General features: G+C 28.2%; 9 protein-coding genes across 9 annotated transcripts, besides 19 other annotated features; 1 reads left to right on the top strand and 8 right to left on the bottom strand.

Annotated features, from left to right (window-relative positions):
* Window positions 1-633: 633 nt before the first annotated feature.
* On the bottom strand, window positions 634-2,082 carry TA16045 (Theileria-specific sub-telomeric protein, SVSP family, putative; the record flags this gene model as incomplete). Its single annotated transcript, XM_946667.1, has 1 exon — window positions 634-2,082. One exon carries the CDS (start codon window positions 2,080-2,082, stop codon window positions 634-636), a length of 1,449 nt encoding a protein of 482 aa, XP_951760.1.
* Window positions 2,023-2,082: a sequence feature (Signal peptide predicted for TA16045 by SignalP 2.0 HMM (Signal peptide probability 0.931, signal anchor probability 0.049) with cleavage site probability 0.901 between residues 20 and 21).
* A 1,595-nt stretch (window positions 2,083-3,677) lies between these two features.
* Window positions 3,678-5,525, bottom strand: TA16040 (Theileria-specific sub-telomeric protein, SVSP family, putative; the record flags this gene model as incomplete). Its single annotated transcript, XM_946668.1, has 1 exon — window positions 3,678-5,525. The coding sequence occupies one exon, from the start codon at window positions 5,523-5,525 to the stop codon at window positions 3,678-3,680; it is 1,848 nt and encodes a 615-aa protein (XP_951761.1).
* Window positions 5,466-5,525: a sequence feature (Signal peptide predicted for TA16040 by SignalP 2.0 HMM (Signal peptide probability 0.915, signal anchor probability 0.000) with cleavage site probability 0.699 between residues 20 and 21).
* A 326-nt stretch (window positions 5,526-5,851) lies between these two features.
* TA16035 (Theileria-specific sub-telomeric protein, SVSP family, putative) lies at window positions 5,852-7,063 on the bottom strand (the record flags this gene model as incomplete). Its single annotated transcript, XM_946669.1, has 1 exon — window positions 5,852-7,063. One exon carries the CDS (start codon window positions 7,061-7,063, stop codon window positions 5,852-5,854), a length of 1,212 nt encoding a protein of 403 aa, XP_951762.1.
* Window positions 7,064-7,471: 408 nt separating this feature from the next.
* Window positions 7,472-9,187, bottom strand: TA16030 (Theileria-specific sub-telomeric protein, SVSP family, putative; the record flags this gene model as incomplete). Its single annotated transcript, XM_946670.1, has 1 exon — window positions 7,472-9,187. The coding sequence occupies one exon, from the start codon at window positions 9,185-9,187 to the stop codon at window positions 7,472-7,474; it is 1,716 nt and encodes a 571-aa protein (XP_951763.1).
* Window positions 9,125-9,187: a sequence feature (Signal peptide predicted for TA16030 by SignalP 2.0 HMM (Signal peptide probability 0.780, signal anchor probability 0.065) with cleavage site probability 0.687 between residues 21 and 22).
* Window positions 9,188-9,473: 286 nt separating this feature from the next.
* Window positions 9,474-11,156, bottom strand: TA16025 (Theileria-specific sub-telomeric protein, SVSP family, putative; the record flags this gene model as incomplete). The annotated part of the gene is made up of 1 exon (XM_946671.1): window positions 9,474-11,156. One exon carries the CDS (start codon window positions 11,154-11,156, stop codon window positions 9,474-9,476), a length of 1,683 nt encoding a protein of 560 aa, XP_951764.1.
* Window positions 11,103-11,156: a sequence feature (Signal peptide predicted for TA16025 by SignalP 2.0 HMM (Signal peptide probability 0.935, signal anchor probability 0.000) with cleavage site probability 0.723 between residues 18 and 19).
* Window positions 11,157-11,551: 395 nt separating this feature from the next.
* On the bottom strand, window positions 11,552-12,619 carry TA16020 (uncharacterized protein; the record flags this gene model as incomplete). Its single annotated transcript, XM_946672.1, has 1 exon — window positions 11,552-12,619. One exon carries the CDS (start codon window positions 12,617-12,619, stop codon window positions 11,552-11,554), a length of 1,068 nt encoding a protein of 355 aa, XP_951765.1.
* Window positions 12,551-12,619: a sequence feature (Signal peptide predicted for TA16020 by SignalP 2.0 HMM (Signal peptide probability 0.986, signal anchor probability 0.013) with cleavage site probability 0.808 between residues 23 and 24).
* A 1,605-nt stretch (window positions 12,620-14,224) lies between these two features.
* TA16015 ((subtelomeric) ABC-transporter protein family member, putative) lies at window positions 14,225-18,775 on the top strand (the record flags this gene model as incomplete). Its single annotated transcript, XM_946673.1, has 1 exon — window positions 14,225-18,775. The coding sequence occupies one exon, from the start codon at window positions 14,225-14,227 to the stop codon at window positions 18,773-18,775; it is 4,551 nt and encodes a 1,516-aa protein (XP_951766.1).
* Window positions 14,642-14,710: a sequence feature (10 probable transmembrane helices predicted for TA16015 by TMHMM2.0 at aa 140-162, 174-196, 289-311, 318-340, 397-419, 439-461, 842-859, 904-926, 995-1017 and 1078-1100).
* Window positions 14,744-14,812: a sequence feature (10 probable transmembrane helices predicted for TA16015 by TMHMM2.0 at aa 140-162, 174-196, 289-311, 318-340, 397-419, 439-461, 842-859, 904-926, 995-1017 and 1078-1100).
* Window positions 15,089-15,157: a sequence feature (10 probable transmembrane helices predicted for TA16015 by TMHMM2.0 at aa 140-162, 174-196, 289-311, 318-340, 397-419, 439-461, 842-859, 904-926, 995-1017 and 1078-1100).
* Window positions 15,176-15,244: a sequence feature (10 probable transmembrane helices predicted for TA16015 by TMHMM2.0 at aa 140-162, 174-196, 289-311, 318-340, 397-419, 439-461, 842-859, 904-926, 995-1017 and 1078-1100).
* Window positions 15,413-15,481: a sequence feature (10 probable transmembrane helices predicted for TA16015 by TMHMM2.0 at aa 140-162, 174-196, 289-311, 318-340, 397-419, 439-461, 842-859, 904-926, 995-1017 and 1078-1100).
* Window positions 15,539-15,607: a sequence feature (10 probable transmembrane helices predicted for TA16015 by TMHMM2.0 at aa 140-162, 174-196, 289-311, 318-340, 397-419, 439-461, 842-859, 904-926, 995-1017 and 1078-1100).
* Window positions 16,748-16,801: a sequence feature (10 probable transmembrane helices predicted for TA16015 by TMHMM2.0 at aa 140-162, 174-196, 289-311, 318-340, 397-419, 439-461, 842-859, 904-926, 995-1017 and 1078-1100).
* Window positions 16,934-17,002: a sequence feature (10 probable transmembrane helices predicted for TA16015 by TMHMM2.0 at aa 140-162, 174-196, 289-311, 318-340, 397-419, 439-461, 842-859, 904-926, 995-1017 and 1078-1100).
* Window positions 17,207-17,275: a sequence feature (10 probable transmembrane helices predicted for TA16015 by TMHMM2.0 at aa 140-162, 174-196, 289-311, 318-340, 397-419, 439-461, 842-859, 904-926, 995-1017 and 1078-1100).
* Window positions 17,456-17,524: a sequence feature (10 probable transmembrane helices predicted for TA16015 by TMHMM2.0 at aa 140-162, 174-196, 289-311, 318-340, 397-419, 439-461, 842-859, 904-926, 995-1017 and 1078-1100).
* A 469-nt stretch (window positions 18,776-19,244) lies between the features above and the next one.
* Window positions 19,245-22,187, bottom strand: TA16010 (uncharacterized protein; the record flags this gene model as incomplete). Its single annotated transcript, XM_946674.1, has 3 exons — window positions 19,245-20,388; window positions 20,434-20,871; window positions 20,911-22,187. 3 exons carry the CDS (start codon window positions 22,185-22,187, stop codon window positions 19,245-19,247), a joined length of 2,859 nt encoding a protein of 952 aa, XP_951767.1.
* Window positions 22,101-22,169: a sequence feature (1 probable transmembrane helix predicted for TA16010 by TMHMM2.0 at aa 7-29).
* Window positions 22,122-22,187: a sequence feature (Signal peptide predicted for TA16010 by SignalP 2.0 HMM (Signal peptide probability 0.901, signal anchor probability 0.078) with cleavage site probability 0.606 between residues 22 and 23).
* A 1,087-nt stretch (window positions 22,188-23,274) lies between these two features.
* On the bottom strand, window positions 23,275-24,558 carry TA16005 (uncharacterized protein; the record flags this gene model as incomplete). Its single annotated transcript, XM_946675.1, has 1 exon — window positions 23,275-24,558. One exon carries the CDS (start codon window positions 24,556-24,558, stop codon window positions 23,275-23,277), a length of 1,284 nt encoding a protein of 427 aa, XP_951768.1.
* Window positions 23,281-23,346: a sequence feature (1 probable transmembrane helix predicted for TA16005 by TMHMM2.0 at aa 405-426).
* Window positions 24,505-24,558: a sequence feature (Signal peptide predicted for TA16005 by SignalP 2.0 HMM (Signal peptide probability 0.961, signal anchor probability 0.000) with cleavage site probability 0.872 between residues 18 and 19).
* Window positions 24,559-25,009: the final 451 nt, after the last annotated feature.

Genomic DNA, 25,009 nt, shown 5'->3' on the forward strand with positions numbered 1-25,009 from the left:
GGGAAGGATATATTCTCTATTATCAATATTAATAATAATTTAATAGTAAATTAGTCAATCAAAATATTGAGAATAATATTTATACCTAACCAGTCTCTTTTGATACAAATCTATTAATAACTCACCAAAAATAGATACTCAATCTAGTTATAATATAGTTATTCAACTAATAATTTAGTTATTCAGATAATAATATATTTATGCTCTTTATACTCATTTAGTAATATATTTATTCAAATACTACAATTATTACTTATAGGATTACAATATTGATTATATTATTCATTGTAATATTATATTATATTGATATAATATCACAGAAATACTCAGCTAAGTGATAATTATCAATGTACTTATGATACTTTGTTTATATTAACGAACATTTTGTATCATGAATGTTATAATTTATATACACAAGATTAATTATAATATTCTCACCTTATTAATTAATTTTAATAACATAATTTACATATGAAAAGTTAAATCACATTACGAGTAATAACAAAAATCTGAGGGTTCGAAATAATAACTATGTTTACTTTAAATATATGTATTAATCTTATACCATTACAATATATAAACAATGTGTATATGAAATATATATAATGTGTATAGTAAAAAATATTCAGTTTGTCATTTATCTCTAACACGTCTTCCTCTCTCTGCGAAGTATGAAAGTTTATACCCTTCATATTTTCTTTTATATACTGCAGTTTTTTTACTGAAAAAGATTGCAACATTTTCTTTAGTAGTTATTATAATAGCTATTGGATATCCTTCATCACCTTCGGTTTTTTCCCAAACTAAATCTCCTTTGACTATAATCTTATGACATTTTATATCTGACATAAATGCGAATTTAAAAGATTTGAAATGACTGAGATCGATATGAAATTTATCTAAAGGTATTGGAACTTCATTACCATCATCATCTTTTGTGAAACTTTCAATAATTTCTGGAATTTCAACTACAGATGTTATCCAGTCTTCATCAACTTTATTGACTACAATTAATTCATTGTCACGTTTTAAAACAAATTCCTTCCTTCGCATATTTTTTGTTATTGTTGATACGTATGGTTTTCCAGGTTCATGAACATAAACTGTCTCACCGTCACAAAGTATTTTTTCAAGTTCAGACATTAATGTATATTTTTTCCTGGAAGAATCGGAATGTGTCTTTTCGTAATCTCGGTAATTCATTGGAATTAAATTACCGGAATCATCTTTTTTACAAAAAATATGTAAACCACATGTATCACTTTTTCGTTTTTTACTTTCAGCCTTTTGAGTTTTACTAGGCTCAATATGAGTTACTTTTCGTTTTCCCAAAGAAGTTCCAGATTCTCCAGTTGGTATCGTATATGGTTGTGGTAGTGGATAACGTGTAGGTGGTTGATATTGTGGTATAGGCAGATATGGTATAGGTATTGGTGGAGTTGGTTGAGGTCCATATGGTACATATGGTTGGTACTGAGGTTGTGGTATAGGCATAGGTTGTCTAATAGGTACAGGTTGTGGAATAGGTGGACGTTGTGGATGTTGTATAGGTTGTGGAATAGGTGGTTGACCTGGAATATGAATTGTAGGTTGAGGTGGTCTAGATTGAGTACGTTGAGATGGAGGTTGTATAGGAGTAGATTGTGGTCGATATGGTCCATAATATTGATAAGGTATTGGCTGATATGGTCCATAATATGGATAAGGTGGAGGTTGATAATATGGTTGTGTAGGTTGATAAGGTGGTTGAGGTGGTTGATAACTTGGTGGAGGCTGCGGTCGTGGTTGTGGAATAGTGTGTCTGGTGTTTGTTGATAAATCAAGAGGTTCTATCTGTTCTGGTTCTTGTGTAATAGGTTGATAAGTTGGTTGTGTTGGTTCTTCTTGTTCTGGTTCTTCTTTAATAGCTAGTGGTTCTTCTTCTTGACCAAATTGTCCAGTATTTTCTGTTACCTGATAATTATTTTCATCGTTGTCACCACCATCACTACCTTCAGAATATGTATGTGATTCATTATCAGCACAATATACATATCCAATTTGTATAAACAATATTAAAAATGCATATATTTTGCATTTCATAGTTATATAATACAGATAAATTTTATTTAAAGGGGATCTACAAAAAATTACAAAAATATAAAGGGATATATAAAATCAAATTAATTAAGTCAAATCTAATGTGTGTATAATCTATAAAATATTTTAAAGTAGGGTGTTTTTATATAAAATAATAAGATCAATATGTAATATGGATATTACAGATATTTATAAAATTAATAGAAAATTTAATATTTTGATCAATTTTCATTTAATTTTAAATATAACATTTATATATTCTAATTAATATATTATTCAATAATAGATTATTAAATTGAATACATATGGAATTAATATACAATAGATCTCACAGTATTAATAATATTTAAATATTGTCTTATTTAATAATATATTAAAGTTGATTCATTTAAATAAGATATCAAATATTAAGATGATTTATTGATAGTAATGATTAAGTTGATTTGGGATTTTCTAGGACATTAACAAAATTGTAAATGCAATTGTATATTAAGTATTTAGTTATTAATTAGATTAAATTAGTTTTATTGATAATTATAATATTTTTCACATGGCCTTAATAAGCAAAAAATATGGATTTAAAACATTTTTTTCCATATACAAAAGAATATCCTCTATAATAAATTCTAATACAAACACCACTTACAAAACTAATTTCTATAGGATAACTATTCTAAACATTTTTTTTTCAAAGATCCATTACTATAAATATAATTTAGGTGTATTTTACACATGTTTATAGTTTATATTTGAAAGTTAAAATTTAGTTAACTTCAAAACTAATTCATCTTCACTAAGATTAAGTTCATTTCCCTTAGAATCTCGAGTATAGACTTTGACATTTTCATAAACAGTTCGTATACTTGTTTTCAATTTAGCAATAAAATTAATTATAAAAACATATGTTGATGAACATTCAAGTAGTTTAGTTCTCAAATCATTTATAATTTAATTCATAAGAATCGGTTTGTTTTATGGATAATAATAAATGAATTTAACTTGACGAAAAAGGTATATAATATTAGCTTTGATATTATAGTACACTTTATATTGACTATACCATATCACAGTATAGTCATCCTGAGATATTGGAACTAAATTACACTCTTAATTCTTCTTTAAAAAACCAATTGTTTCACATTTTTTGAATTTTTTAGATTGTTTTTCCTATTCTTAATCATGGTTGTCAATATATCATAATAATTAAACATTATTGTCATTATGTTTATCTGTAAGTTTATCAGAACATCCAGAATATCCAATTAATATGAATATTAATATATATAAGTATTTTATACATTTATTCATTATAAGTTAAATGTATACATTTCAATGGGGGATCTCAAAAATACAAATAATAAGAGTTCAAAAAATAAATTTTATATAATTTATAGATTAATAAATCAATATTAAAAGATAATTATATAATATTATATAAAATAATTATATTATATATAAATAGTCTTAAATATATCAGTTAATATATTATTTTATATGTATGATTTTTCTATATAAATAAGTCATAAATAGTATTATAATATTATTAGTCATTTGTAATTTGATTATTGTATCAAATTGAGTCATTTATAATTAGTTTACTATTTTTTAATGTATTTAATATTTGGTCTAGTGAATAAAAACCTATACTTTCCTTTTCTTCTGCCATATACTCTAGTGTATGTGTCGAAATATATAATAGCATTAAATCTTTCTGTAACAGCAACTGCTGAAGGATGATTGTCTGTAATTGTTTTTTCCCAAACTACTTTATCTTTAATTATAAATTTGGTTAATCTAACATTTTGTAAAAATTCATATTTAAATGAACCGGAAGAAGTAAATTTTAAATAATAACTTTTTTCATCAAGTTCAACCTCTTTACCCTCATTATCTAATGCATAGAGTCTAACGTAATCGGGATTATTTCTTGCTCTAAATTTCCATTTACCATTCTTAAACTTCACTAATACAAATCCATCATCCCGACGAAAGTTAAATGAACCATGATGCCTTTTATGAATCACTGATTTGCAATAATCTCTACCAGCTAAATGAGTAAATATAGTCTCTTCGTCGCATAAAACTGCTTCGAGTTCTGCATTGAAAACGTATTTTATATTATATTCACTATACGATATCACAGTATAGTCACCCTCAGACATTGGAACTAATTTACCCTCACTGTTCTTTTTCATAAATGTTATTGTATTACAAATTTTAACATCTTTAGATGGTTTTTTCTCTTCTTCGTCATCATCATCTTCATCTCCATCATCTTCATCCTCTCCTTCTTCAGGTTTATCTGGTGGTTTATCACCATCTCCAGGTCCCTTTGGAGGTTCTAGAGGTTCTTCATCTTCATCTGATCCAATTTCTACTGGAACAGTTTCTGGCTGTAACCCAGATGGTTCTGTAGTTTGTTGAGTTGGAGGTTCTTTAGTAGGTCGTTGAGTAGGTTCTTTAGTAGGTTGTTGAGTAGGTCGTTGTGTAGGTCGTTGTGTTGGTGTTCTAATATTTTGTTGTCTTGGTTTTTTTTGTAGTTGTGGAGGAAATCTAAGTGTACCAGGAGCTGGACCTAAGATACCGGGTCTAAGATTTGAAGGTTGTCTTAATGGACCAGTATGTCTAGGTTGATATTGTGGTCCTATAGGTTGCCTAGATTGAGTAACTTGACTGGGTTGACTTGGTTGTGGATGTTGTACAGCTTGAGGTTGAGGTTGTATAGTAGTAGGTCCTGGACCCTGTGTTTGAAGCGGTTGAGTAGGTGGTCCAGTATAATATGGTTGTTGAGGCTGTGGATGAGGTGGAGGTCCTTGAGGAAGTGGTTGAGATATTGGCTGTTGATATTGAAGTTGATATCCTGTCTGTGGATATGGTTGAGGCTGGTATCCTGGATAATACTGTGGTTGATATTGAGGTCCATAATAACCTATACCTTGTTGAGGTAGTTGATATTCTTGTGGTTGAGGTGGAGGATAATACTGTGGTACTGGTTGATATTGAGGTTCTTGATAATATTGTTGTTGTACAGGATATTGAGGTCCAGGATAATATGGTTGTGACTGTTCTGGTTGTGGTTGATGTTGATAATACTGTTGAGGAGGACCATATCCTGTATAATATTGTGGTGGAGTAGGTTGATAAGGTTGTTGAGGTTGAGGTATTGAAGTTGGTTCAGTGTGTTGTTCTTGAGCTTGATATTGTACAGGTTGATAAGTATCTGGTCCATAATATACAGGTATATGTTGTTGATCGGGTTGTGGTTGAAATTGGTAATGAGGTACATAATACAATATTGGTTGAGGTTCCAATTCTGGTCCATATTGTTCTAATGTTAAAGGATCATATTGACCTTCTTGATTTTGTTCTTGAGTGGTTTTATCAGCACACTCATTTGATTGGAGTAGTAATAATACAATGATATATATGTATGTAACGAAATCCATAATTGTTTAAATAAATATAAATTTATTATCAATGGGGGATCTAAAAATTTAAAATTAGATAGAAAATATAGTTGTGTAAATCATTTTTAGATTACATCAAAAATAAATTCTAAAATAACACAAATAATTTTTATAAAAAAATATAACAAAACATTTTTATAATTATATAATTAATTATATATAAAAAATTTATATGTGTATGATAAATCATTGTAATCAGATTTAAGTAGGGTCTATTAATAGTGATTGAGTATAAAACAACTATAATATGTTGACCATTAAAATAATTTGAAAAAATCACTTTAATTTACTAATTTCAAATTTGTTTACTTATTTTTTGTAAAATGTAGACGATATTCTCCATCAAACATTCTAAATATTTTAACATATTCATCGAAATGAAGTACAATGTTGTTAAAAGAACTAAAACTCAATCCTATAGGAAATTGTTCCTTTTTACCTTTTTTCCAAATTGTTTTTGTTCCAGCATCAATATTCGTTATCTTTACCCCAGGTAAAAATACATATTTAAAGGTGTTTGGTCTTAAAAAGTCTGTATAATAAAAATTTTCATCTATTGTAATCGGCATACCGCTCTCATCTATTCCGTATAATTTAATATATTTATGGATTTTCTTTTCAATGGTTTCCCATTTACCTTTATAATACTTGATTAAATAAAATCCAGAAGGAGTAGTCATAATAAAACAATTAGTTTTATTGTTATAAGTCAGTGAAGTGCAATAATCTTTCCCAATCTTATGTGTATAAATAATTTTATCATTGCAATACAATTTTTCAAGGTTTGACTTGAATACATATTTTGATGTTTTATTATTAGGAAATGATTCAATATAGTCTTCATTAGTCATTGGAACTAAATTACCTTCTTCATTCATCTTTAAAAAACCAATTGTTTCACATTTTTTGAATTTTTTAGATTCTTTATCTTTAGATTCTTCTGTAGTTGGTTGCTCTGGCTGATATGGTTGTGTTGGATGATGATAAGGCTGATATGGAAGATATCCTTGATACTGTTGATATGGTTCTGTTGGAGGTATTTGATAAGGCTGATATGGCGGATAAGGTTGATAATATCCTGGATAATATGGTGGTTGTGGTTGTGGTAGTGGTAGTTGATAACTTGGTGGTTGACTAGGTGATGCATCATATACAGGATAATATTGTGGTACTGGTTGAGTAGGTTGATATGGTTGGTATCCTGGATAATATTGTGGATACCCAGGATAAGTTACAGGTTGTGGATGAGTAGGTGGAGGTTGATATGGTCCATAAGGTTGTGGTGGAGGCTGTGTTATTGGTTGTGGTTGTGGATGAGGTGATGGTACTGGTATAGGCTGTGGTTGAGGTGTTTGAGTAGATTCCTCTTCATTAGATTGTCCTACATCAAAATTATCTTCATCACTATCACAGCTGGCTATAGGACCTGTGTGTAGATCATCTGATTTATCAGAACATCCAGAATATCCAATTAATATGAATATTAATATATATATGCATTTTACACATTTATTCATTATAAGTTAAATGTATACATTTCAATGGGGGATCTCAAAAATACAAATTATAAAAGTTCAAAAAATAAATTATATATAATTTATAAATTAATAAATCAATATTAAAAGATAATTATATAATAGTATATAAAATAATGTTATTATATATAAATATTCTTAAATATATAAGTTAATATATTATTTTATATGTATGATTTCTCTATATAAATAAGTCATAAATAGTATTATAATATTACTATTCATTTGTAATTTGATTAATTAATATTCAATAAATAAGTTAATAAATCAGAATTAGAATATTAAAAAACTTAAAACAATATTTTATTTTAAATATTAAGAATTTAAATCAAAGTATTTTAAATTTTGAAAAATCTATTTATATTATTGAAATCAATTAATTATTTTTGATTATGTATTTCTAACTTTTTTTAAGTTCCATTTGCCACCATCCAATACATATAAATGAACACATTTTTTAAAGAATAACAAAGTTCTTCTATATGCTATTATTGTCACGTTTAATAAGCAAATATTATCGGAATTGTTTTCCCAGACAATCAAACCCGAACGCATTACCTTTATGCATTTTACTCCAATATTTATTGAAAATCTAAACAATTTACTTCTTGTAATTTGGATATTATACTCTTCATCTGATAGTTCAACTTCTTTACCTGTTTCATCCATTTTAAAAAGTGTTACGTTTTGTGGAATATCAAATTTCTTTTGGGTCCAATTTCTTCCCGAAATTAGAAAAGAGATAAGCTCTTTTTTGGTATAAATATACAGAATATTACTTTTTCTATTAAATATAAATGAAATTGCCTTTTCTTCACCTGGTTTTTGCTTCCACAAACATCTTCCTCTAAAAATTATTTCTATTACTTCGACAAGAAATTTAACTTTTATTTTATTTCCATTATCAAATATAAATTTAAAATGGTTTTTATTCATTATAAAGAAATTATTTGAAGCGTCTAAACCGTAAAAATATGTTGAAGGCAATTCTGGAATTACAGGTTTAGGATTAACAGATTTTTGTTTAATATCTTTCGATTTTTGTTCATCTTCAATAATTTGCTGAGGTGGTACATATCTTACGGGTTGTTGACCAGGAGGTATTGGATATCTAGCAAAATCTCTAGGTCCAGGATAACCCGGTCTAAACGATTCTCTAGTTACAGAAAATGGAAACCTCGGTTGGCTAACTGGCTGAACAATATGTTGTTCATAACCAGAATTTCTTATTGGTATTCGTACATATTGTTGATAGTGAGGTCGAGGTGGTTGTAGTATATGTGGATATCCTGGTTGAAATGGCGGAGTTGGTACAATGAGTTGAGTAGGTTGAGGTTGTACAGGAGTAGATTGTGGTCGATATGGTCCATATTGTTCTATTGTTATAACTGGTGGAACTTGTATTGTTTGAGGTATAGGTATTTGTTGTTGTATTGGTAACTGTGGTGGATGAATTGGAGTTGGTTGTATTCGTAACTGTGGCGGAGGAATTATTATAGGTAATGGTTGAATTTGTGGATGTCGAATTGGTATACTCACAGGTATTTGTGATTGTTGTTCTACTAAATAACCAGGTCGAATAGGTAATGGTTGAGCTGTTAAATGAATTTGTGGTTGTGCAATTGGTATATGTAATGCTTGTTGTTGTGGTTGTATAAGAGTAGGTTGTGGATGATATCCTGGATATTGTTGTTGTGGATGTTGTACAGGTTGAACTAGTGTAGGAGGTCGTTGACCTGGTGGTGTTGCTTGTATAGGTGGTTGTTGAGGTTGATAATAACCTGTACCTTGAGGGGGTGGTTCTGGATGAGTAGGTCCTGGATATGGTGGAAGTGTCTGATGAGGAGGATGCTGAAATCCTGTTTCAATATCAACAGCACCTGGTGATATATCATCATCTTCAATTATTGATTCTATATTAGCTTCTATTAAATCATAATTATCTTCTTCATCGAGTAAATTTTCCAGTTCTTTTACTGTTACGTCAAAATTATCATCTTCATCTAGTTGTCCATCAAGATATTGATCTATAGGTTTATCTGAACATCTAGAATAACCAATTAGTATTAATATTATTATGTATGTGTATATTACACATTTATTCATTGTATTATTGATAGAATTTTATTCCATGGGGGATCTGGAAATTTTGTACTACATTAACACATAATAATTGAATATATTTATGAATTTAATTGTATAATATAGTATAGATAATAATATAATAATAACATTTATTATTAAAAAATATTATGAAAAAGGTTAAATTAGTCAATATTAATATATATTGCATTTTAAGTGTAGAATTTATTAATTAAAATTTAAGTCTGAATAAAAAATATTGGTAATAATCATAAACTTACATCATATAGTAATATTAAAAATTACATATTTAATAACCTTTTTCATTCTTATGATGCATTTTTTTATATTTACCACGGGTTTTTCCAAATACTATAGAGCTATGATTGAAATAAAGTAAAATATTATGTCGATCTGTAACACAAATAGTTGTCGGATAATCACCATCATCATCACCTTCTTTTTGCCAAATTATTTGGGTTTTAGTTAAAACTTTGAAACACTTTACATTAGGGTGAAAAATAAATTTTACTGATCCCATAGCGCTAAGTTCAATTTTATAACTTTCTTTGGTTAGTTCTAAATCATTTCCTTGATGATCTTTTGTATAAAAATGTACAAAATTAGGAATTTTTCGAGTATAAAATATCCATCTTTTCTTAATTTTCTTCATTATAAAATATCCATCTTTACGTATACCAGTAAAAGTTTTAAAATATTTATTATAAGTTAATACTTTTATATAACGTTTTTTCCCAACATCTTCATAAACAACTTCGTCTAGATACATTATCTTTCTAAGTTTCTCAAAAAATTCATACCTTAATATATTCCTAGTAGACAATGAAACACTGTAATCTTCTTTACCCATCAAAACTAAATTTCCTTTAATATCTTTCTTGTAAAAAACTATTGCATCTATTGATGGAATCTTTTGGGTTTGATCATCATCTTTTTCTTCACCATCCTCTCCATCTCCTGATTCTTCTCCTTCTTCAGGCTGATCTCCATCTCCAGGTCCAGTAGGTCCCTTTGGAGGTTCTGGAGGTTCTTCATCTTCATCTTCATCTGATCCAACCTCTACTGGAATAGTTTCTGGTTCTAATCCAGATGGTTCAGTAGCTAGTTGAGTATGCTGTTGAGTACTATGTTGAGGTTGTTTTGTAGGTTTGGTTACGTTAATTTGTATTTCAACAGTTAGATTTAATCCCGATGGTTTAGTTTGTTTAGTAGGTCGATACTTTGGTTTTTTTATTTTCTTTGGAGGATTACTCAATAAACCAGGTTGTAGAGATAATAATCCAAATGTAGGTATTGGTAATAATCCTGGTCCAGTATTTATAAGTTGACTATTTGGTATGAATCCATATGGATGATGAGTACTTGGTAATTCAGTAGCATTTGGTGTTCTTAACACAAATCTATGTTTTTCAAGATGATTAACTTCTAATCTTTGTTCTGGCTTAGTCAAGTGTTTTTCTGTTATAGAAAATATGCTCGGATTATAATGTGTTTGAATAGGGTATTTATAAGTATCGTGATTTTGTTGTATAACAAATTGGCTAACAGGTATAGGTAAAGGAGGGTCTGTTCTGCCTGGAAGAAAACAAGGTAGTGAAGACCAATTTTGATAAGATGAAATAGGTTCTGTGATACCGCTTGTTATATTTTGTTGTTCAGTACTATATGTGTATTCTATATCTTCGTCTGTGTTATCGTCAATGAAATAAGGTTCCTGTTTATCATGTGGTGATGATTGAGAATCATCTATGAGTATTTTTTTTATACCTCTTACTATTGTGTTATTTTCATCTTCATCATCAGTAAGAATATTTTCTAATTCCTTCTCTATTAAATCAAGGTTGTTTTCTTGGTCGTTAGGATTATTTTTATCTCCACCTCGACCTTTTGAACCAGCTCGATATGGATATTTATCTGAACACTGAATAAATCTGATTAATATTAGGATTATTAAACATTTATATTTACACATTTATCAATTATTTGAATGTTATTTGACATTGACCCATGGGGGATCTGAAAATTAAAAATAAATAGAAAATAATAGAGTAAGAAAATCAATTGTTATTATAAAGAATATCTAATTAGAAGTTATTTAATAAGTGTAATTTCACTTTCAAATTGACTTGAAAATTAAAATTTGTTATATAGTAATACATTAGTTTATGGTTAATTGGTACAATATTATAAATGATTTTATTGAAAAATATTGAAGAAAAAATTTCTTTTATACAAAATTTATGAAATTAAGAAAATTGTAACATGGAATAATATTATATTATAATAATTTTAAACATTATTCAATGATATATTTATCTTTTATTTCATGTTATTCTTTATTATGAATATATTAATTTTATATTATTATTATTCCGAATCAATTTCTTCATCTTGATCATTTTCATCATGTCCTTCTGATTCTATATCTGATTCCATTTCTACTTTGACTATTTCAGGGTCATCTGGCTTATTAGAATGATCGACATGTTGAATCGATTCATTTTCACTTTCTACATTTTCATCATCAAATGATTGATTATAAATTTCATTATCCTCTGAAATATTTTCATTTATGCTAGCATCAAGTTCTTTATCTTCTCTTTCAGTTTCATCATCCGTTTCGTCATCTTCATCTTTATCTTTATCTTCATCTGGTATTTTATCTTCATCAGGTATTTTATCTTCATCAGATATATCATCAACTGTTTCAGGTGAAGGAGTCTTTGGAATTGTGCTATAAAATGAATCATCAAGATTTGTTGAACCAGATACTTGGTTCGATTTATCTTCTGGTTGTGTTATTGGAAATAATCCAAAATTATCAATACTTATTTTTGGAGATGTTATTGCAATTTGAGGTTGAGTCGTCATACCGCCTTCTTCAATGGCTATAATATCTCTAATGTGCAAATTTAAATCACGACTTGATTTATCTGTCTTTTCCGGTTTTAACAATTCATCATAAGACTCTTCTTGATCTGTTCCTCTTAAGTGTCTTATTTTTCTCCTTTTTCTTGATCTTTTTTTATCCTTTTTCTTTATACTTGTAACTTTGGTGACGGTTTTTGTAGTTGTCACGATAACACGGTTTCCGACTTTTCGCTTAGTAGTCACAATGGTTTCCTCTTCAGAATCTGATGAATCATTCTTTGATGATTCGGAACCATCTGAAGAACTTGATGAATAATCACCATAATTAGAACCAGAATATTCACCTTTTTGTGATCTTATATATTCTTTCTTCTTCCTCTTTTTAGTTTTAGTTTTGTGGGTAGTGCTTTGAGTTACTACTTTACCATTGATTTTTTTCGAATGAGTAACTGTTACCTCTTCATTATCAGAACTTGAGGATTCATCGGAACTGGAACCTAATACCAAATTATATGACCAAATGATCAAAACATAGACTAATAGTAACTTAGAGAGAAATTTCATGACAATTTACACGTTTTCATTTGTTTAATCTGTTTAAGATAAGATCTATAATGGGGAATAATTAATCTAAAAATATAATAATTCAGACCAATGTCTGAAATGAATATTTGCATAAATTGAGATAACTCACTATAGAATAATAATCTGGGCTTATAGAAAAAAATTTCAAACAATTTAATTAAACATTAAAAATTTATTAATAAATTTAAATTATTTAATATAAAATAATAAATACTATTATAAATAAGATAGAAACTCTTTTCTTTATAATAAAATCCTATTTATTAGGCTGTTTATAAGAGAATTAATTCTAATTTATAAAATAATAAATATTAATAGAATATTAAAAAATTATTAGTTATTTAATTGAATTAGATCTCATCTTATCACAGATCAAATTTCGAATCTAGAAATTATCTAATCATATGATTCCAAATAATAGTCTAAATGTCTTATATTTGTTTCTTGAGTTATTATTTTATTTTTTTTATTAATAATTCTTTAATTTATATTTAGATATATGAAATTATATACTTAAAAAAAATTACCATATTTATGTGTATGATATATATTAGTGGAATTAAAACCAGTATTCAGATTTTAATATTAAACTCATGAAAATTATATTTAATAAGGATTATATAATATATATAAAAAGTTATAATTACTATTTTATGTTTTTTAAACATATAATTTAGATAATTTAGATTTTTGATTAAACCACTTTTGAACTTCATAACTTTATTATATAAACAATATTAAAGTAAGATTTTTAAATCTGTTATTAGTGATAAAGATTCATTAATTATAGTTATAATGTTTTGGTATGTGTAAAACAACTTTTCTATAGGATGATTTATTTTTAAATCACTTTAATAAATTAAGTTAAAATAATTTAGGATTGTATTGTTATATGGAGAGCAATAATAAAAAATTTTAGTAAAGATTTTGGATAAGAGCCTAATTGAATAGTATGGTAATGTATAACTTAAATATTAGATATAATAGTTTAAATCATTTTAATGATATAAAAATCTATTATAAATTCTTGTTTAAGGGTTATGATTATTTTATTAAGTTAATTTTAATGCATTCACATATATTTAGATTTTCATTATTGGGATCCTCATTATTCTTTATTATTAGTTTATTTTTTACATAATTTTAATTATTTAATTTAATACACGATATTAACAATTATTCAAACAATATATAATTTCATATTCACAGAAATTCCGATATAGTAATTTTTATAATATCTCAGAATACATTATTTGATACCTTCTCACTGATAATACATTACACTTTCTTTATTCTTTAAATTTCAAATTTAGGATACTATTTCTAAAAATACTGGATCATAAAATTTATCATTCTCACTTCAATGATTACTTTAATTTCGGGATATCTAAAACATTACCAACTAATTATGACTAATGTTTAATTTTAATAACATCGCATCTATCGCAATAATCACATATATCGCATTAACTCACATCTATCGCATTATCTCGTAAATATCACATCAATCGCAATTATCGCATCTATCGCATTAATATCGCACTCTTAAATATTTAAATTATATTGTTTCACATATATATTTGAATGGTCAAACATCGTAACATCTCTGAATTGTGTAATGATTTTAGGAGTTCTGTGAATAGTAAATATGATTCAAATCATCATTACTGGGAAAGTGAATCATACTCCAAGGTTTACTTCAAGGATCCATACCGTGGTAAAAAATTTAAATATTATGACTCCAGCAGTTTTTTGAAATACTTTTTCTTTCACTGGGTAACTAAATGGGCATATTATGTTTCCAAACAATATGTAGAGCCATATAAGTTACATCCACTTCCTGTTGCCGACCAGATCCTACGTTGGCAACCACTTTTATCAAAACACCTCAGCGATGGTCTACTTAGATTGGAATCACACCAATCAAAATATTCTGAGTCTGATAAATTTGGCGCTTACAGGCATATTCTGTTACGCGCATTCTTTCTGACATTTTGGAAACGAACATTATTTGGTCTACTTGGCATTGTGTTTACTAATGTTCTTAGTATGAGCATTTCAATTTTGATCAAGCATTTACTGGGTATTTTGAACACTAAGTCTTTTACTCTAGCTAAAATATTTCTGTTTCTATTTGCTATAATAGGTTTACAAATTGTAGATGGATTGTTTATGGAAAATTTTAACTTTTATCTAAATAGACTAAAAAGTGTATGTGAGAATTCAGTTGCAATCACAATATTTCAACATGGCTTATGTTATAGGCGCAACTTCAATAACAATGTTAATGGGTCCAATGTCTTGAACACTTGTAACAGTGTCTTACACAGTTGTTCTCCTGAATCCAATTGTTCTAAAAATCCGTTGTTTTGTCCTGCAAGACGATACCAAAACAAAGATATTAATTCTAACATATTCACCTATGAATACTACGACTCATTCTATATTTCTATGTTTTTAGAATCACTGATTTATCTTGTTGACTTCTCATCAAACTTTATCTATGGGTTTGTGTTGATTTCATTACAGATTAAGGCCAATTTATGGGTCCTGTTCTTAGTTGGAATATTTTTCACATTTTTGATGATGGTCGTTGAGATCATAAATACATACTTGTTCCACTTTATATCATTAATTAAGGATTATAGGGTTGGAGAATCAAGTGAAATTATATCTGAGTTACCTCTGATCAAAAAGTTACTTTATGATGATATTGCCATTAACATTATTACTGAGACTAGGAATAGTGAACTACTATTGTTTTTGGTTAGAGTATTCTTAACACTTCTTAACAAAACATTTTCGGTAGTTTTTACCAACCTATCATTCTATGTCTTGATGAGATATTTTGTGAAATCAGTTAGAGATGCAGAAGTTATTACTGAAATTGATACGGCTGGCTTCTTGTCAACATTTTATATATTTTTCAGGATTATCAATTCAATGTTCATGTTTCCTTTTGCTCTTAAAAGACTTACTACTTCATATGTATCTTACAACAGAGTTAAAAAATATCTTACGACTTGTTCTCCTAACTTTTACATTAGTGATAACAAGTTCACAGGTTCTACAAAGATGTCCTCCGTACTATCAGATGTAACTAAAGAGATTGACAAGGATGTAGTAGTTCTGTATAAGGATGCCTCATTCTCATGGGTCAACAACAGGAAGGATTTTGCTAATAAGAATAATGAGGTTCATTTGAATAATATTAACTTCCAGCTTAAGAGGGGTGAAATTGCAATAATAAGTGGTAATCAAGGCTGTGGTAAATCTAACTTTATCAAATCAGTTCTGGGTGAGATGACACTGGTCAGTGGTTGTATGGCTGTGGTTCCCCTTCACACATCAATGCCTATATTTTATGCCTCCCAAGATATATGGCTTCAACAAGGAACTATTAGATCAAACATAACATTTGGATATAGATTTGATGAGGATATTTATAAGTCAGTCATCAAAGCTGTTGAGCTGGAATTTGATATATTATCTTGGGAGAAAGGTGACTTGAGGGTGGTCTCTGATAATGCTCATTCACTCAGTTGTGGTCAGAGAGTTAGGATGGAGATGGCTAGAGCAATCTATGCCTATCTTATATTTAGTAAGGTTAACAAGGATTATAATAGCCAATGTTCATTTTTGATGTGTCTTGACGGACCATTCCATGTTTTAGACCCTTACGTATCTAGAACTGTTTTCAACAATTTGTTCAATGCTCAGACTGGATTGCTTGTTAAGGATGACTTAGCTGTTATCCTTTCATCATCACTAACTTTGCTTGATAAATGTGTCTCACCATCTTATACTAAAATCTTCCCAAACATACCCATATACGAGATTGATAATAAATCACTGTATTTCCACTGTTATTTGTCAGATGTTTTTAGTGATAAAACACTGAACGGTTTTGAATATATCACACCACCATCAGGTCAATATAAGCTAAATTTCTTCACTAAGGATTTGATGAAACTCTGTTATTCAGGTTCCAACACAAGGCCTGGTAGACGCATTCTCACAAAGTCCAAGTATGAACAATCGTTTAACTCAATTGTTAAATCTGATTATTCTGAAGAAAAGTTTAATCAATATGCTCAGTATTTCAAGGCTGCTGGATTTACTTTTGTTCTGTTTACTATAATCACTTTTGTTACTAGTGTTATGGATAACGCCAAGTTTGTTCTCGCAACAGATCTTACCGATTATATATCCAATAAAATCAAAGACTTCAATAGTGGATTGTCTATTGGTTTATCAGAAGTTAGATCACACAGTAACTCTGCACTAAATACAATACTGATCATTGTATCAATTATTACTGTATTTTCATTATTGTCAACCCTATTGTTTACTGTATCATGTCTAGTGGCATCAAGAAGGATTCATGAGTATTGCATCAATTCAGTTTTTAAGAATAGTTCATCAGTTATCAAAATCAAGAAACAAATTAATCAAATTATAACATATTTATCTACTGACATCTATTTTATTGATGAATACGTTGGAAACATGATATCTTCTGCTTTATGTTCATTCATTCAGACAGTGATTTGCATAGCCACACTATTCTACACAATTCCCTTATCAGTTCCTGTTATGTTTACATCAGTAATTATTTCTTATCATTTTTTCTTGTCAAAATACTTCAAAGCATCCAGAAATCAACACATTGGAGATTTAGAGTCTACGTCACATATTAACACAGTGTGTGAGAATGCTATATTTGGATCGCCCATTTACAGAAGTTTTAAAAAGGAATGGGAATTGGTTAATGATCTTATTGAAAGGATTGACTACAAGTTTAGGTGTAGATTTTTGGCAATAAGTTTTGCTTCATGGACTTCAGTATTGTCCACATGGATATTCTCTCTTACCACCGCTTTATTCCTCACTACCATGATATTACTTGATAAATTTACAAATTACAAAATGAATGTTGGTTACTTTGGATTAGGTCTATCACTGGGTAGCAGTGTTATTAAATCATTCAGCAATTTCTCATTTTCATTTGCCAGGTTACAAGTTTTTATGTGTTCAGTTCAACGGTTTCAGTGCTTTATTCCTCCTGGCACTAAGTGTGTATTTGATAAGTTCCGTAATGTTCATGAAGAGGATATAGTTGTTAATTCTAGCAAACTTGAGGACCAAGTGGATAAAAAGATGTTACTTAAGAAAAGAGCACTTGAATTCAAAGAGACAAAACCCAATTTAATAAAGAGGATTATGTTTAGGCCAAAAATCAACATTATTGATATTTGCAAATATCTTCCATCTGAACACAATGGTATAGTTTTGAAGGAAGTTTGTGTATATACCACATCTCAGATGAATGAGGAAGGTCTTATCCTCAATAATATAAATGCATCACCATCTAGGTCAGATATTATCGGAATCATTGGCAGAACTGGAGCTGGTAAGACAACTCTATTATCTGTTCTGCAAAATACCGTAAGGTATAGAACTGGTCAAGTATTGCTGGATGGCAGAGATTTACAAGACATTCCCAAGAGTGTCATTAGGCACATTATTGGTGTTCTACCTCAACTTCCATTTGTTTTCAAAGGTTGGACCATCAGAAGGTTCTTGGATCCAAGGAGACTATTTAGTGATGATGAGATTAATGACGCTCTCCATAAATGTGGTCTTCTTGAGTTTGTTAATAACCTTCATGGTGGAAGAGATTTAGATACTGTGATTGCCCCCAGGCCTGTTAATTTGAAGACCAGAGACCCATCAGCAAAAGAATCTCTTGGTAAAGACCAATCAATAGATAATCATTCGGTAGGTATTGTGTTATCTGTAACTCAGCTAAGAACACTTTGGTTTGCCAAACTATTTTTATGTAGACATCTCTATAGGATGTTAATCATTGATGAACCTCCATCTGATAATTGTTCAGAAGACGGATCTGAGGTTCAAGATATTGGAATTCCCATTTACGAATTATTGGACAAATATTTCAAACATTGTACTTGTTTTGTTATTGCACATTATGCCAAAGTCCTTAGATCTTGTACATCAGTTTGGGTAATGCATAATGGTAAACTTATAAAAACATGTAAGGCTTCAGAAGTATCCAAAAATGAATCGATCTCAAACATTATAGAGGAGATGGTCAATAAATATTCAAACTAACCTAATGCAGTAATATTTAATGCCTAATGGCATTGAGTTATTAATTTTCAGTCTAATAAATAAATATATATGTTCTTTAATTTTTAAAAGATTATTGTTCATTATTTATTACTAGTTTTAAAAATGACATTTAGCTGAGATGATCCTAAGGTGTCAAATGAATTTAAGATGTGTATTAATTTATTAATTTATCATTTAAATATCTAGATTAAATAAAATATAAAGTACATATATAAATTAATCATATTATAAAATATATTCCATCATAAGAATCCTATTCATGGGGAATATTATTTAATACTTAAGCTTAATTATCTTTGAATCATACTTTGTAATTTGTGATTGAGTATAATTATTGATATAACTATATATCTCTATTCATCTTTAAATGTGTACTGTTTTATGTGATTTATATTAAGAAATTATTTTAACCTTTATTGCTTAACAAATATTCATGATATATTTTAAATTAGACAAAATCAAATACCTTAACGTTCATTGTTAATTTATAATATCTTTTCAGGTCTCTTAAACCCTTTTCAGTTAATGTTTCTTTATTAACTATTTCTACTGGTTTTTTTATGATTTTCCAGTCATAATAATAATCGATATAAGTTCCTATAGCATGATATTCATACAATGTGTTTGAGTATGCGTATATTTTTTCTATTTCTTGTGTTTGAAAATATTCAACTATAAGGAAATTTGACATATCCTCAGGACTAACCTTTAAAATATCATATGAATACCATTTAACATTATCAATTACATGATTTCCAATAACTTCAGCCTCTGAATCATAATATCCTACTTTTTTTAAATTCATGGATTTAACATATTTATGTAGATTATAATCCCAGTAATTATCATAGAAATCATAATAAACATCTAAACTTATTTTTTTAATTTTATTTCCCTTTAATAATGGTAATTTTTGTTTAATGCTATAAATAACATATTTCCTATTTTTATTCGTTCTTATTTCAACTCCTAATGGAAGTAAATCTACAACCTCCTCATATATATTAACATTGTAATCAAATTTATTAATCTCATTCATTTTCGTAAAGAAAGGTTTCAAAGATTCACTAACATTCTTATAAAGACACATTACAGGTTGAAGTATTATAAACTTCCATTCATTATCATTTGGTTTCTTTTGAAATCTAAATACATAGAGTGTGTTGGTATATAAATACAGATTCAATTCATATTTTAAATCCCTGTATTCTATGAGCTTTACAAAATGATAATATCTGTTATTTAAATCTACAAGAGTTTTATTTTTATATTGCACTAGACTGAATGAACCAGATTGTTTGGTAGTTGAAGACAGTTTTAATGTGGATACATCAATTCTGGTTCCTGTCGTTATTCCTTTTTTATAATCTCTTTTTATTGTTTCAATTTTCTCCTTAAAGTAATTACGTGTTAATATCTCTACTTCTTCATTGGGCATCAAATTTATTTCTACATTAGTTACTGTAATTTCTTTGGGTTTTTGAGTGTCTGCTCTATTAAGTCTTTTAACTTGATCAAAATAATTTATCAAATTCTGGTTTGTTTTATGGGAATCTGCTAGTGTTACAGGTTCTTTGGACACTAGTTCCCATCTATAATCATACTTGTAGTAATTATTTCTGAAATGGTAAACATACAAACTGTTCGTATAAAGGTAAACATTCATATCATGATTGTTCTTATCATAAAAATAAATTGCTTTATGAATTAACACATCTTCCTTTTCGAATTCAATAATAGGTCTTCCATCATAATAGATGCCTATCAAGGCACGAAATGGTTTTGTCTCCACAACTATCTTACTTTCCAGATCACCATTAATAATTAGACCAGTTTTTTGTTTACCATCCATATAACTATATATATCAAATTGAAACCTTTTCAATATTTTCGATTTCAACTGTTTATTGTCATACTTCAACGTTGGCATTTCATAGGTTTCATCACCTTGAACTTTTATTGTAACATTGTCTGGTAGCAATTTAACAGTTTCTTCATTAAGGTTTAGTTTGGGTTCCTTCTTCCATTTGTGATCTATTAGATTCTCCTCAAGAAGTTCTTTATCAGGATCAAACCTAAATAATTATAATGGCCATAGGATATTAATAACTTACTCATACAAAAGTATGTTTATTTTTTCATTAAATTCGTTATTTATATCTGTAAGATTCTCATCAGTATTGAGGTATTTCCAACTATCACCCTCAAGTTTATAATACAACAAAGAATTTTTGCTTACAATAGTAATTAAGCATGGTTTATTATCTTTTATTCGATAGACTCTTATACAATCTATCTTTTTTGGTAAATTCTGCAGTTCAAAAATTGAATTCTCATAATATAAATTATCCGTAAAGAATTTTCCATCATTCAAAGCTTTATGTATATTACATGAGTAATTTTGACCATGTTTTATAAGCTTTAAATCTAATCTATTTTTAATACGTTCTACTCCATTAGGTCCAAGGCAATAATTATCAATATTATAGTAATCCTGAGCCTTTAGTGCTATCTTATCAGCACCTATAGTAATCTTGAATCCATTCCTGCAGGCGTAATAATTAAGCTTGTTAAGTAGATTTTCATAATATGATGGATCATTTAGAGGTACCATAAGTAATTTATGCCACTTTCTTACATTACAATTACCATAATACAGCCTTTTATTGTAAGTATACACCAACTCAATCATTAGAGGAAAGTCATTATAACTGTAAACATATACTCCATATACCTGTTCTTTGTTAGGAACTTCTAGAATGACCTCTTTGTTAGGTGTGGATGTTTCAGTTACAGTCTTCAGAACATCATTTCCATATTTAAGGCTATTTAATTTGTATGAACCAAGGTCATAATACCTTAATACAAAGATTTCTAGACCATTTCCTGATAAATGAAGTTGGTTAACAGAAACATTCAATGAATTACTAGTGTAGTTTTGAGTTTGTTTTATATCTACATCAACAGCTTTATCGGAACCAGGATGAAATTTATGATTTATGTTAGAAATGTTTCCACCTGAAAATATAGCTTCTACACTTAGTGATGAATTGTTTTCATTCAATAGCATAATTGTTGATTTTTCAAGATTTAAGTGGATTACTGTTGGATTATCCAATACCCAAAGAACAGAGGCAGAGATCAAAAGTTGATCAGAAGTTAGTAGAGGATCAAAATATATTACTTCATCATCATAGTACAATTCCTTTAACAAGAAAGGTTCAACAGGTTGATGCTTGTAAAAATTATCAGAGTCATCTTTGTAAACATTTATCTCATTTCCTCCTTTACGATATTTACTTATTTGTCCAATATCTAATTCAAAACAATTAGAACTCAGCACAAATAAACCAATACCCAAATATAACAAAAATGTGTATGTATTTTTCATGGAAATTAAAAATTCATATACACCATTGTATATCTATGTATACCTTTTTATTGTTAATTATAGAGCTAAACTCGTATTTGTTAATATATAAATTATAAAATACTTATGTACATACTCTATTGATTTTATCCTTATTACTATGAATAGCACTTCTAAATAGCTTTAGTATGACCCTACAATGAATTTCGATATTAAATATATCTCTCCAAATAATGTATAAAAATTTACATTTATATGTTTTTTCACTTTATTAATGATTTACCTTTAGATTGAGATTATATCTCCAAGGGTTATTTTTTGATGATACTAATGAACTATTATCGGCATTAAATAAATATCATCGAATTTTGTCATTAGGAGCTGGTTTTTATCAACATTAATAATAAGTGTATGAATTAAATATATATTTAGTATGTATATTTTTACCTAGATTAGGTAGATCCATCATTATGGTATTATATAATAATAATATATAAATATTTAACTAGATTAAGAGTTATAAGATGGTTCAAATTATGAGTTGATGTTTCCCATTGGAACTCTTCTAAAATATAATATATTGCCATGAATATTATCAGAACCAGAAAGTTTAATCTAAAAAATTTTAAACTCACCATATTGTTTTGTGATTAAACAATAACAAAATGGCTAGGAGTTAATATCTGGTGATTTTATCCTACCTTATCCTTGTTAACCTCAAAAATTTAAAGATCAAGTATCAATATATTCAGTTAAATAAAAATAAAACCAATTTATGTTATAATTATTAGCTTTATATTAATTCAACAGTCAAACATTTCTTTAATGAAATAAAGCACCATCAGAGGAAATATTTAAAATATTTACTATTTAATCGGAACTAGAACTGATTTAAAGTGGATTATCTTGGTAATTATATTAGAATTTTATGTTATTTTATATCTATTCTGTAAAAATATATCATTTTATTTAATAAATAATACATAAGGTTTTGGCAATTCATTTTAGTTTAAGAAATTAAATGTTGTTAAATTATTTGGATAAAACTTAAATTTGATTCATTTGCCAAATAGTTAATATCTTATCAATGCCGATTTAGCATTTAAAATTATTTGATGAATATAATGAGACATACAGTTATTAAGAATAGGAGGAAAATTCCAACCATAACAAGAATGGTTTTTGTTTTTGAACTAAATTCCATAATTCTGAATGGTTTTTTGCCTAAACGTAATACATACTTGTCCTTCAAACCATCCTTATCAACTTCATATTCAGATTCTTGAGGATTATATTCGTCATCATGAATCTTATCAAGCGTCTTACCTTCAAATATCAGTGTCCAAGAATCAGTGTACATGTAAACTAAAAGTAAAGTTTGGGTTTGAACCATAACTTTTCTTTTAGGAATATTTATGTATAACAACTTTGGGACTTCTTGGTTTTGGTAATTCCAAACTAATTTATCTTTAAATCTAAGTTGAATAATCTTTTTTTCATTGAATTTATATGCGAAAGCGTTGTCGTGTGGGTAATTAACGGTTTCATAGTCGGTCTTATTGATTTCTAAATCATTTTCTCCAATGAGTTTGAAGTCATCAGGTGTTGTTCCATTTAAACTTTCGGTTGATAAAGCGTGGAAATGTTTTCCGTCGTATTTATAGATCATATAAAAAGTATCGAACTCAACAATAATTGAGTCTATAAAGGAGTTGAAAATTACTTTATTTGGATATTTGTTCCCTGGTTCGTCGGAACCATAGTTCCAAAGAGTATGGGTGGCGTACTTAATTTGGGTGCACTTAATAAAGTCACTAGAATCTGGAAACGAACTGGTATCATGGAGTTTGTAATGGATTTCAAAACCATGATTACTTAGGAAATTTGAGGAATCTAATTCAACTAAACTTCCTGATTCAGATTTATATAGACTGAGACTGGTCGGATTAAACAAGGATTGTTTTTGTGAGATAAACTTGCATAAACTTTCATCACATTTATAGAGTTTTACAAGGTCGGCGAAAAAGAGGAATACTAGGAAAAGATGGGAATCGACTACAATTTTTTTTGGGAAGCCATTTTGTGATTCTTTTGGGAGATATATCCACATCAAGGTATCTTTATATTTAACCTCACTACATTTGAAAGCTGAATTGATCTCATAACTAAAAGTTGAGCCAGTATTTATTAAAGAAAAATGGTCGGAGTAATTCTCTTTTAAATTATCAGGGTCTACATCTTTGTATGTAACAAAATTGAACGATTCAGGGGTGAGAATGCTCGGTACTGTTTGAATTTGTTCTTCCTTAGGATCATTTGAAGAATCTATTACATTTTCTGAGAAAATGAATGGTATATATAAAAACAAAAACCTTAAAAGGATCATGGACATACGTTTAGATCCATAATAATTTTATTTTGTGTTTAAATGCATGGGGATATAAAATTATAAGCTCAACTTTCATTATTTTGAATTGTCTATGAGATATAGAGCTTTTATTGCTTTATATTATTACTAGTTTATTTTAATATACACCTATCCTTGGTTCATTTTAAATTACATTTTAGTCTTATGCTTACCATTATGTACTATTTTTGAATCTATATATACACAATCCTAATTAAAAAAAACTATTAATTTTTATCACACTTGAAAATTTCCAATTTTTTTACTATATTAATACCAATTTTACTCTTTATTTATTCCACTCTTATACATTTATTAATACTTTTATTCCTATGTATAACTTATCTTTATGAATGGGTATATATAAAACTCTAGGCAATTCAAACTCTGAACCGATTTACAATTATCTACAGGCCATTTGTAAAACGTTCCAAAA

Source organism: Theileria annulata, chromosome 2 (assembly GCF_000003225.4).
Source record: "Theileria annulata chromosome 2, complete sequence, *** SEQUENCING IN PROGRESS ***".
In the NCBI taxonomy this organism is placed as follows: domain Eukaryota; phylum Apicomplexa; class Aconoidasida; order Piroplasmida; family Theileriidae; genus Theileria; species Theileria annulata.